The sequence below is a fragment of the Dipodomys spectabilis genome, unplaced genomic scaffold (genome assembly GCF_019054845.1).
Source record: "Dipodomys spectabilis isolate Male_0828 unplaced genomic scaffold, ASM1905484v1 ptg000163l, whole genome shotgun sequence".
NCBI classification, from domain to species: domain Eukaryota; kingdom Metazoa; phylum Chordata; class Mammalia; order Rodentia; family Heteromyidae; genus Dipodomys; species Dipodomys spectabilis.
In genome coordinates this window covers 8,933,217-8,945,567 of record NW_024870840.1, presented here as the reverse complement: position 1 = coordinate 8,945,567, position 12,351 = coordinate 8,933,217, and the positions used below count along the sequence as shown (strand labels likewise).

The 12,351-nt window shown below is 37.1% G+C and overlaps 1 protein-coding gene across 1 annotated transcript in view; it reads right to left on the bottom strand.

Moving 5' to 3' along the window:
• Cfap54 (cilia and flagella associated protein 54) overlaps nucleotides 1–12,351 on the bottom strand; it is a 263,007-nt gene that overhangs the window by 101,360 nt on the left and 149,296 nt on the right. The window contains exons 48-50 of the mRNA XM_042693361.1: nucleotides 10,313–10,435; nucleotides 5,314–5,367; nucleotides 1,057–1,246 (exon numbers count right to left, since the gene is read on the bottom strand). Coding sequence (XP_042549295.1) covers nucleotides 1,057–1,246; nucleotides 5,314–5,367; nucleotides 10,313–10,435 — 367 coding nt within the window. The remainder of the gene's footprint in view (nucleotides 1–1,056; nucleotides 1,247–5,313; nucleotides 5,368–10,312; nucleotides 10,436–12,351) is intronic.

Sequence of the window (12,351 nt, the reverse complement as noted above, 5' to 3'; positions counted from 1 at the left end):
ACTGACAAACGGGATTACATCAAATTGTTTCTGCAAACCAAAGGAAACAATTACAGAGTGAAGGGATAGCCTACATAATGGGATAAAAATCTTTGCTACATATTCATCTGACAGGAGATTAATACCCATAATATGGTTTAGAATATACAACCTCAGGGGCTGGGAAGGTGGCTCAGTGGTAGAGCGCTTGCCTTGCATGCATGAGGCCCTGGGTTCCATTTCTCAGCACCACATAAGCAAAAAGAAAAAAGCCGGAAGTGGCGCTGTGGCTCAAGTGGTAGAGTGCTAGCCTTGAGCTGAAGAGCTGAGGGACAGCACCCAGGCCAGAGTTCAGGCCCAATGACTGGACCCCCCCCCCCAAAAAAAAGAATATACAACTTCAAAAAAACTACTTGTTCTAATCAAGTACTTAAAAGAAGAAACAAATGTCTATTAAATACATGAAAATTTTCAAAACCTTTAGCCATAACAAAAATATAATTAAAAGTTACTCTAAGATTCTATCTCATTCCAGTCAATATGACCATCATCAAGAAAACAAGTGCTGGAGAGGATGTGGTGTGAAAGGAACCTTCATACACTGTGGCTGGGAATGCAAATTAGTGCAGCCACTGTGGAAATCAGGTTCTTTAAAAAAAATAGTAAAACTAGAACTCTTATATGCTCTTGCTATACTGCTATACTGCTATGTATATACTCAAAAGAACCTAAGTCAATATAGAATACAGTAGCTGCACACTCATGTTTATCATTGCACTGTTCAAACAAGTATTGCACATTTTCTCGCATATGCAGAGTTTATGTTATATTTTTTAAGACATAAAAGTAGAAAGAGAAATATTGGGGGAAGGAGAGATTATCAGGAGTAGAACAGAGATAAAAGAAGATGTTGGGGTATGGAGATGGTCAATGTATATTTTATGCATGTATGAAAATATAATGAAATCCATAATTGTACACCCCATTATTTTGTGCAATTAAAATATATCAAATTTTAAAGACCTTAGAAACAAACAACAATATAAACAAAACAAATACCTTTTGTGATTGGAGCACTTGCTTTGCTCTTCTCAGTAATAACTCCACGACTGAGTTGTTTAAATGAATAATCAGGGATACAATTAATGGTTGCAGCTAAACTTATAAAAAAGTATGCCTTAACAAAATAAAATTTATTTAAGAGATGTTGTTGGCCCAGGGTAGTAAGAGTCCAGGGCTGCCCTTTACTCATTAATTCATCAAGTGCCTAAAAATAAAAAAGGAAAATAAAGCAAATTAGTAAAATATTTTTCAGGTACTATTAGCTCCATTCCCTTTTGTATTCCTCATTTGGTGTCAACTTAAGGAATTCAAGTTGCATAAATGGCAGGAGTTTCTAGAGATATGTAGAAGGTAGAACCATCCCAGCTCAACTGGAGGGAAATAAATTCACAACATCCACGCTTCGCAACTAGAAATGGATAAAACCACAGAACCATGCAAGCACTTCATGGTCATCATCCTGTATTTTCCCATTTTATTCAGTCTCCTTTCTAAACAATCATTTCCTAGCCTTCTCTCCTTTACATTTGAATCCTTCCTTCCTTCTCTGCTTCACAGCTAACAACCTTTGCTTTCTCTACTTAACCAAAACAAACAAGCGGTCAGTAAAGCAGAACATTGTAGATTCCAATGTTCCATTTACTTCACCTCCCTAAGCATTTATCTGCCCCCATTTCCACCTTCCTTTCTGCTGCTCAAAGATGGTCATGCTGCCTAGGCCATCAGTTCTGTCCCCACTGACCAGCCCAATTGTTCTCTCCTCTACACACGTTTTCCTCCTTTTCTGTCAGTACATAGTCATTCTATTAGAGCTCTGTCAATATTCTAATCTCCTTTGGGTTTTTCTTTTCCCAGCGCTGGAGATAACCTGAACATGCTACACTCTACCACTAAGCTGTACCCCCAGCATGTTATTTGCTTTTAAATCCATTCACAATTCCTATATTCAAACCCTTTGGTTTGAAGTCACCAATGACTCCACTGGACTAAATCCAAAGTTCAATTCTATGCTCTCATATACCATGCTACCTCTAATGTAACATCTTTTTATCTTTTTTAAATTCTATTTTCTTGTAAAGATGCTGTATAGATAGGTTACAGTTATATCAGTAAGGTAATGATTTCATTTCTTGTTGGGCATTGTTACCCCATCCTTTGTTTTTCTCCCACTATCCCTTCTTTCCCCCTCCCTCCCACCATACCATCTTTACAAGCAAATACATGCATATACCATCAAAAGTCATGCTGGAAGCACAGTAAATTATGATGTCCAATTTTATACTACTGATCCCCTTTCCTTCTGAAGATGTTTTCTTTCTTTGGCTTTCAGGCCACTACACTTCCTTAGCCTTCATCGTTGTCTTATTAGTCATTTCTTTTCCATGATCTTTGCTGGCTCCTTCTCTTTTGTATTTCTTAAAGCTGGAATGTCCTAGGACCCTATCCTTGTTTTCTCCTCAGTCCCTGTTTAAGAAGGTCATCCTTAGGCTTTTCTTTTCATTTCCTCCAAAGGCTGGAAAAATCACAAAGCTTTCACACTAGCTCCAATCTCTTCTCTGAACTCAAGACTCATAGAAGCAATTTCTGACTCAATTTTCACTTGGATGTCTTAAAGATACCTCAAACTCAACATTTCCAAAACTATAATCATAAACACACACACACACACACACACACACACACACACACACACACACACACACACACATATACACACATACACACACACACTAAACTCCATGATAGCTGGAAAACTGATTGATATGTTTGATTGATGAGCAGAAGAATTCTACCTGGTGCACAACTGATTCAACAGATTTACTAAAGTAGTATCTTTAAGATATAAATATATAGGACCATACTTTCACATAAAGCTCCTGTTGGTACTCTATTTTGCAAGGGTAAAAGCCTAAATTACAATGACCCTGGAAGATCCTCCTCAATTTGACCTCTGACCTTGCCTCCTGCTGTTGTTCTACCTTTCACAGGAGTTTACAGATATCATTCACTACTGCTAGGTAATTCTGCTTCAGGATCCTTGAACTTGCTATTCCCTACTTCTGCATTATTCTTTCTCCAGATTATATTTGTCTTTAGAGAAAGATTAACTTGATTATCACATTTAGAATTATAATCCCTACCCTATCTTATGCTATCAATCTGTTTTACACATGCCTCGGTCTATTTTCTCCTATATCATGGTTTTTCTCCTCATATACAATATACTTTATATTGTATATATACAATATACTTTATTCTATATAATATTTACTTATATTTCATGTTAATTACTAGTCTTACCCACTAAAATATAGCCTCCATGTGGACTTGGAGTTCATCTGTAGTATAGATTGCAGGTTCTTCATAGTTTTTGAAGTAACATTAAAAGTCAACAGTGGGGCTGTCTATTCTACAATGAGGGAAACTATTCACCTTAAGTAAACAAAAAAATTGCACTGTTTGGGAGAATTCGAAGCAATGATGGCAGTGCTGAGACCTGTGACTTGTTTATTATCTTTCTTCTTGTAAGATCTCAGAATCAATGCACATCACAGAGCCAGGTGTGGAGGAACCACTGGGCCTGACATGCTGTCACACAATCCCCACTGGGAACATGGCTGGCTCACCCTATCCAGAGAAGAAACTGCAGACTGAGAGAGGGTGATCAGAGAGGACAGTTCTCTTTTCCTCTGCAGCAAACAGTGATTTAATGAGCCTTGACAATTACACACAAACACTTGAGGATCAAAGGAAGATTAATTAGTAATGCTATTTAACACTCTTCTCTCTCCCTCTATGTCGAAAATACAAAGTGTAATCTGAAGAGTCTTAAGTGGGCCAACAGTACTGTTTTAATTAATTAACGAATAGATCAGGTTTCCATTATGCTGTCAGTCTCTTATTATATAAAAGCAAATGATCAGATAGACATTCTTTTTATACCAAAAACTGCTCCTTAAGGAGCATTTAGGATGGCCTGACATTTATGACTCGAAATATATAAATATTCTTAAATCTCCCAAGGTCCTGGAGTACTAAAATACAATATGAATATGTATTTATATCTTCTTAATATCGTTCTTTCATTTTAGGCAACTTGCTTATAAATTAAAATACTGAATCATATAAAGCATAATTAAAAGTGAACTTTGTGAAATAAAATTCACAATAATAGAAAAGTAATAAAATCACATTTAATAAAAGGTGGATATATTCCTTATCAAAATTATGGAAAGCAAAATTAAAACAATTTTGAGGACTTGTCTCTTAAGTTACTTATTAAAATATGTACTCTACTTTAAACAGAGCACTGCTTCTTATCATTCAAAAAAACAAAGTTAAGTACACACCTGTAATTCCTGCTATGCAGGAGGCTAACCTTAAGCAAAAAACAAGAGACCTTGTCCAGGAAATAACTGAAGCAAAAAAGAAGGAAGGCCAGAGGGGCATGGTTCAAAGAGTAGAGCACCTGCTTAGCAAATATAAGGACCTGAGTTTAAATCCCATTACCACCAAAAAGGAAAAAAAAAAACATAAAATATAAGTGTATTTGTCTTTCTGCATTAGCTGTTTTTGAGTTGTGTGGGTGCTTTCTCCATCATGATTCCTGGAACAAAGCATGTGCTTCAACTCTTCCACCACTTTCTGGTGGCAGGAGGGCAGAGGCCAATACCCTAAGATTGTTTTAACTGACTATTTTAAGATATTTCAATGTTCCTATGACATCATATGTTCAAGTTCTAGTCACTCAATTATTGACAGGATGCAGGTATATTTAGATTCTCATTATCTTTTTGTAAAAAGGATGGGGGATGTCAAAGGAGTTACTTATGAAAATGGCAAGTTAAAGCATTCAGAACATTAGCGCATGGTCTAGGAAGAGCAAGGAGGGTGAGAGTGACAGCTGCAGTGACATGTGGCTATTGCAAAATGTACAATTGGAGTCAAATGCCACTTTCTAGAAAATGGAAATAAGACCTTAAATGTCTGAGAGATAACTGGCATGGCTGGCTGGGCAATAAAATACATCTCTGTAAGTAGACATGAGCACTGCCAGCTATTTTTCTGGCCTAAAAACCAAACCAATTTGATCCAATCTTAACTCTAAACTCAGAATTGGGGAAATTAAAACCTCCGTTATTAGAAATATTTTGGAAAACACTGTACACAGCAGGCTTTCTAACCTAATATTGTACCTCTCAAGAAGACTGAAATGACTCAAGTATAATCCACACTAAATAGCCAATGTTTATAAAATATTGCTCTTCTTACCTGCATATTCTCTTTACTGTTAAGAGGTTTTCCTGAGTCAAATGACTGAAATAGCTGAAAAAATACAAAATATAGGAATTAGTATTTGAGTAATACATACTCTAGCCACAATAACTTACATAAAGAAAAAACTAAAAATCAAACACAAAGCAATTTGGTTATGTGCTCAAAACTGGTCTGTTTGCTAGTACTAGTACTTGAGCCCAATGCTTTAAGCATGCTTGGCAAGCATACTGCCACTTTAGTAATAACAGCAGTTCTTTGTTTCTTTTTTCTACTCAACATCTTTGCCTGGGCTTACCTCCAGTTCACGATCCACAGGCCTCAGCCTCCCAAGGAACTGGGATTATAGAAGTAATACACTATTCCTGATTTTCCTACCAATTACTATTTAAAAATATATCTGTAGCTCGGTGCCAGTAGCTCATGTCTTTAATCTTAGCTACTCAGGAATCTAAGATACAGCCCAAGGAGGAAAGTCTATGAGACTCTTATCTCCAATTAACCACCAAAAAATCAGAAGTGAAAGTGTGGGTCAAGTGGTAGAGTGCTAGCTTTGGGCAAAGTAACTCAGGAACAATTTAAGTTCCAGGACTGGCAGGAAAAAATTATCTTTAAATAGCTATATAAAGTAGTTGCAATTCAGTCCAATTAATTTTTATGTACTTTGTAAATTTATGTGTAGATTTTAGTAAATAGATGTACAATGAGATCACCATTTAACCCAATTATTTTATGTGCCTTGAAACTTCATATGTAGATTTATATTCCATTTTCACCAAATATCTATCCTTTTCTTCCTATACTATGAAGTCATTGGTAAACCTCATCTAGTGAGCAGGTACTATTCTATCCAGTGATTCTGATCATTGCTTTAGCTAAGATTCCTAGAAGCAGGATTTCTGGAACAAAAGATAAGAAAATATTGAGAAAACCAAAAAGTATGGTTCAATTTACACTCACACTATATGACAATACTAGGATGAGTCCACTTTTAACACAAATATCATCACTTGAAAAAAAATATTTGCCAAGGATAAGGTATGGTAGCTCATGATGATAATCCCTGCTTCTGAGGAGGTAGATACATGGGGATTATGGTTACAGGCCAGCTAAGGCAAAAAAGTCATTGATAGCATGATGGTACACATGTAGAATCCCAGCACAGTTCCCTAGCTGCCCACTGCAGGGACCTCCTCATTAGCTCTCTCTGGGTTAGATCTCCTCCCTTTCCTATATAACATCCCACTCACTCTACTTTCTGAAATTGTCTCCTAGACATACTGCTTCCTTCTAAATCTTTGTCTTAGTATCTGTTTTTGAGTATACATTTTATTGGAAGAAAATATTAAGAAGTGTATAAAATTCCTTTTTAGAAGCTACTCTTTACTGCCAATAATATATTGAAAATTTAGTATCAAAACTTGGGGGGAGGGTAGACACCTTCAGTACCATTAACTGAAAAGAACTGATATGAGACTTTAGATTTTGTGATAAGAACAGGATCTTAATGTGAACACAATGTTAAAATACAGAATTTTTAAAGCAGTATGAAAAGTCCAATAGTAATCTGTAAGACTTTGTCAGCTACTTCCTGCACAAGTAAACTTAATTCATTAATCCCTTCTTTAAATAACTGGCCTGCAGCCTAATAACATTGGCACCTATTTTAATTATAAACCCTAAAAGCATTTCCTCTTTAATTACACTTTGTTAAGTCCCAACTGAAGCTGGAAAGCCACAAATTAACTTTGAGAATATAATACTTAAAGTTAGAATCCACTGGGAGATAACTTGCCCACACATTTATCTTATGAGAACTAATGAATAAAAATGAAATTTAGAATTTACATGTAAAAAGACTTTCACACTTTTTGTTGTTTTGGTGAAGGAAGGGCTGTTGCAAAGGCTCTTGTGTCTCATTCTACACAACTGGCTTCTCTTTCTTCTCTTCCTGGACTCTAAATGGGGATGATAACCCTAAGGTTCTCTAACTCATGCTTTTCTCTGTCTACCTCAGATCCCAGCAATTTCATTCAGTCTTATGATTTTCTTTTGGCAGTACCAGGGTTTGAACTCAGGGCCTTGCATTTGCTCAATTTGCTTCAACTGGTGTTCTACCACCATAGCCATGGCTCCAAGCCCTGCTTTTGGTTGGCTTCTCTGCCTAGCCTGGCTTTAAATTGTGATCCTCTGGAACTCGCCTTCCTACATAATTAGTATTACAGGCATGAGTCACTGGCACCCAGCAAGTCCTATGATTTTTAAATCTCTTTAATGATGCTCCAGATTTAGACCTGCAACACCAACCTTTGCACTGAATTCTAGACAATATATTCTTTGCCTCTCCATTTGGCTGTCTGCTATCTCAATTCCTGCCCAGAGCAATATTCCCTTCTCAGTAGATGAAAATGTTTTTTTCTCCTAGTTGCTCAGGTTGAACACTGTAGTTGTCCTTAACTTCTCTTACATCCCATATCTAAGCCTGATAGCCCTTGTTTCATAATATTCCCCTAAACTGGGCCACTTCTCACCCTCCCACACTATTATCCTGACCATTATGATGATGCCTCAGATTCCAGATTATTTTTAACAGCATTCTAATTGATCTCCTTGTTTATATCTCCACCCTTAGTTTATTCTCCATGCAGCAATAATGAGGACACAACTGTTGTTTTCTGCTGTTGTTTTTCATTTGCTTGTTTGTTTTGTGGGTTTGGGATTGAGGGCAATATGGAGTTTGAACTCAGGGCTTTGCATTTAGTAGACTGGTATTTTACCATTTGAGCCATGCTTCTTCCTCTGCTTTTTGCTAGTTATTTTGGAGATGGAACATCTGAATTTATTTGGGAAGGCTTCCAAATCCAGGCATGATGGATCATACCTCTATCTCCAACTACTCACTAGGTAGAAATAGGAGGACTACAGCTTGAGGCTAGCTCGGGAGAAAGAGATTATCTCAACAAACAATCGAGACATAGGAATATTGGCCCTGGTAAAAAGGTTGAGACTCTGTGAAAATTCAAGCAAAAAGGAATGAGGGCATGGTTCAAATAGTAAAGCATCTTAGGTCGGTGTAAGGCCCTGAGTTCAAACTCCAGTATCACCTATAGAGGAGGCGGGGGGAGGAAAAGGAGGAGTAGGAAGAAGAATCACCTTCAAAACAACAGCAACTGACTGCCCTGTTTACTCTCCTTCCCTTCAACTCTGCTGCACAACCCTTCATAGCTCATCACCCCTCAACACAGATTTATGTGCCAAGTATACCTTTATTCTGGCCTCTTACTAGACTGCAAGATCCCAAAGAGCAATAGCTCCATTGTTTATTTTTGTTTGTTTTCACTGCTTTGGTCTCATGTGTGGAATAATGCCTGTATTCAGGGTCAACTGATTAAAATAGAATTTAGTAACAAAACATCAACCATTTATAATAGGAAAAGACTGTAACTAGCATTCAAGCAAGAAATGCTACTAACTGGACCCAGGTTAGAAGAGGAATTAGTTAACACCCCAGCAAGTAGATAAAATCATCAACTGACTTATTTCTTGAGAGGAAGGTAAGTAGATAGAGGGATTCACAGACAGACTTGTCTTGCTTAATTTGTAAACTAAATAGTTGAAGTATCCTTGACATACCACATGTGGTGCTCCATCCTCATTCACATCACATATCCTGTATCTAATATACAGATACACTTTTATCAGTCTATAGGTATAGATACATCCATACAAGTATACATTCACACATATATTCTTATCGTCTACTGAGTGATCCTCAGGATGTTCTGTAGACAATTCACATTTTCCTACTACAACTGTTTTGTGTGTGGTGCTGGGGATTGAATCTAGGGTTGAATCATATGTTAAGCAGTTGTTTAACCACTGAGTGACATCCTAGCCTCTACTATAATAGATTATAATGCTATACCAGATATATGGAATAACGAGGGGGTTCATCTTAGAAATAGCAATGAACATGATAGGAAAATGTAATGTCAGCTAATACAAGTGATTTTTAAGATTTAAAGCTCATTTCCCAGGTTCCTGTTAGGTACTCTAAATTTGAAAGCAACAAGCCTGTATAGTGTCTATCAGTCTCATCTTCATACATCCTGTCTTTACAGTAAATAGCATAGTACTCTCCCATCTTGTTTACATCTGGCTCATGTGGTCCAAGCATCTGCCCAAGACAAGGTCACTTGGGCATTCCCAGATTAACATAAAAACCAAAGCAGAGGAAAATAATAAATCACTGACATTTAATTTATGCTTTCACTATAAACTCCAGTATTCATTTCAAGGATGCTTCAATTATTCAGTTTATAAATACAAATAAAGCATGCCAGGCAAAACTGTCTCCTAAAACCAAAATAGACTAGGTAAAATGGAGAATATGCTTTTCTCAAGGAAATGAGAAGTCTGAAGGGATCTAGTGTATAGCTCAGTTGTAGAGAAGTTGCTTAGTATGACCAAGGTCCCAGGTTCAACCCTCAGTACCTCAAAAAATTAACTCTTTCATGTAAATTATGTAATTTTTTTAAATCCAGGACTAGAGGAATGGCTCAAGTGGTATGACTGGCAAGCAAGTACAAGGCCTGAGTTCAATCTCAGCACCTCAAAAGAAAACATCAACTCCAGACTATGGCATATAAATCAAAGAGATTCAAATAAGATATGACAAAAGATATTTTTGATGAATAACATTTCCAGAAATGCTAAGACTAGATCCTTGACAGCCATAATAAAAGAAAAAGAAAAAACCAACAAGCAGCATTCCTGACCTGTAATTTATTTCAAACTACTACTGCAGAAGCTTGCTCCTTCCCTTATACTTTTTGCCTTCTACCAGACAGATGAAACTTTCTGAAAGCCTGAAGTTAATATAACCTGGCTGCAGAGAAGAGACATAAATATCACTTTTGTGGAAATGCTTCCTAGATTTTAGAAATGCAACATTCAAAAATAAAAGTGAATAACTTTGTATAAAATGGCAGGTTACCTTGATTTTTCCAGTAGCTTTAAAACCAGCAGGTATTGAGCAAGGCATGTTTTTTCCATAAAAAATCTGAGCAAGCTCATAAAAGGCTTCAGAAAAGAAGCCCAGATCTATAAGGACTTCAATCTATGAGAAAAAAGAAAAGTATTTTAAGTTAGTTGGTTTCACTTATAAATAAGAACTTTAGAAAATATTTATCAAACTTCCAAGATCCAAAAGTCTACTTACTGATGGCAATGTATTAAGAGTTAATATCTACTAGTGTATCAGTGAGTGGAGATGAGTGTATTTGTATATGCACCTCAGTTACTTGCTTAACTTGTTCAAAATGACTGTCATTTATCAGATGCTGCTTGCTTGCTTCATCAGTGGCAAACAAATAAAATGGAATACCCATGGAAAAGTTTTAAAAATTAATTGAAGCCAGGCTCTAGTGGCTCACACATGTAATCTAGCTACTCAGGAGGCTGAGATCTGAGGACTGAAGTTTGAAGCCAGCCAGGGCAAGAAAGTTTGTAAGACTCTCATCTCTAGAGAAGAAGGAAGGAAGGTAGGAAGGCAGGCAGGAAGGCAGGAAGGTAGGCAGGAAGGTAGAAAGGAAGGAAGGAAGGAAGGGAGGAAGAAAGGAGGAAAGAAGCAAGGAAAAAAGGAAGGAAGGAAGCAAGGAAGCAAGCAAGGAAAAAAGGAAGGAAGGAAGGAAAGAAAGAAGGAAGGAAGGAAGGCAGACAGGCAGGCAGGCAGGAAGGCAGGAAGGCAGGAAGGAAGGCAGGAAGGAAGGCAGGGAGGGAGGGAGAAAAAGAAAGCACAAACACCCCGATGGTCTTAAACTCTCTAAGGAAAGTCAAACAAACCAATATACTAACTCTACAATTTATCAAGATATATAACATCTACTATCAATTTTCTTATCCATAATTAATATGCACTATCTGTTTTAAAGACATATATTTAATATTGGTCAGCTGATGATTACGCATTTAGCATGACTTACTTTTACTATAATCCAGCTGGATTATCATTCAGAAAATTATAGGAGGTCAAATTCATTTACTCTTTCAAAGTGGTTTGGGTTTGGGGGTTTTTAATACCACAGATGTACCAGTGTCTTTTAGAGATTACTTTCCATTGGGATATATATTCACTGAACGTAAGACATGAAGGTATGCACAAACTGAAAAGGTTCATTAACAAAATGTTACTCCAAAGAGTTAGGTCAGGAAGGACTTCTGGGAAAGGGAGCCCTTTCAGAGAAGAGTTAGAATGATCTAAGAAAAAGAGTCATGTGAAAATCTGCTACAGAGACCCGGGGTACATAGATCATGTGGCCAGAGCTCTGGAATGGCAGGGAGGAGGGTCAGGAAGTAGCCAGAATAGAAGCAAGAGATCAGGTAGAGCCAATAGATCACAGTAAGGGCTGGTAGTACTGGTGTAGTCATACATACCTATAACCTCAGCACTCCACAAGAAGCAGGAGGGTCTTGAATTTGAAGCCAGCTTGGACTACCCATGTTGAAGGCTAACCTTCATAGTGAGATCTCATAATGAGATATGGTCTCAAAAAAAAATTCAGTGGCTAGGAATGTAGCTGTGCTACACAGTTGTTTGCGTAGCATGGGCAAGGCCTTGTGTTTGATTTCCAGAACCACAAGAAACCAAAGAGAATGAGAAGTAGTAGCTATTAGAAAGTTTTTACTGAAAAGGACCCTAGCCTGAAAACATCTAGTGACTTTGTGGAATAGAGAGGAGGATAACTGTGGATGTAGGAAGTAAAAGAAAAAAATATGACAAACACACATAAATACACACACACACACACACACACACACACACACACACACACATATTACTTGAGGAAAAAAATCAATTTATCCCCAGCATGTCGATCCACCTTACTTTCTTGTTTTCCTTTCAGTACTTGCTTAGTATCTCAAGAGTATATAAAATTAGAAATAAAGAAAGATAGTGGAAATTGGCTATAAATATAACATGAAAATAAAACATAAGATGCCAGGAGACCATTTTTAATGGGAAAGAGGAAGTTG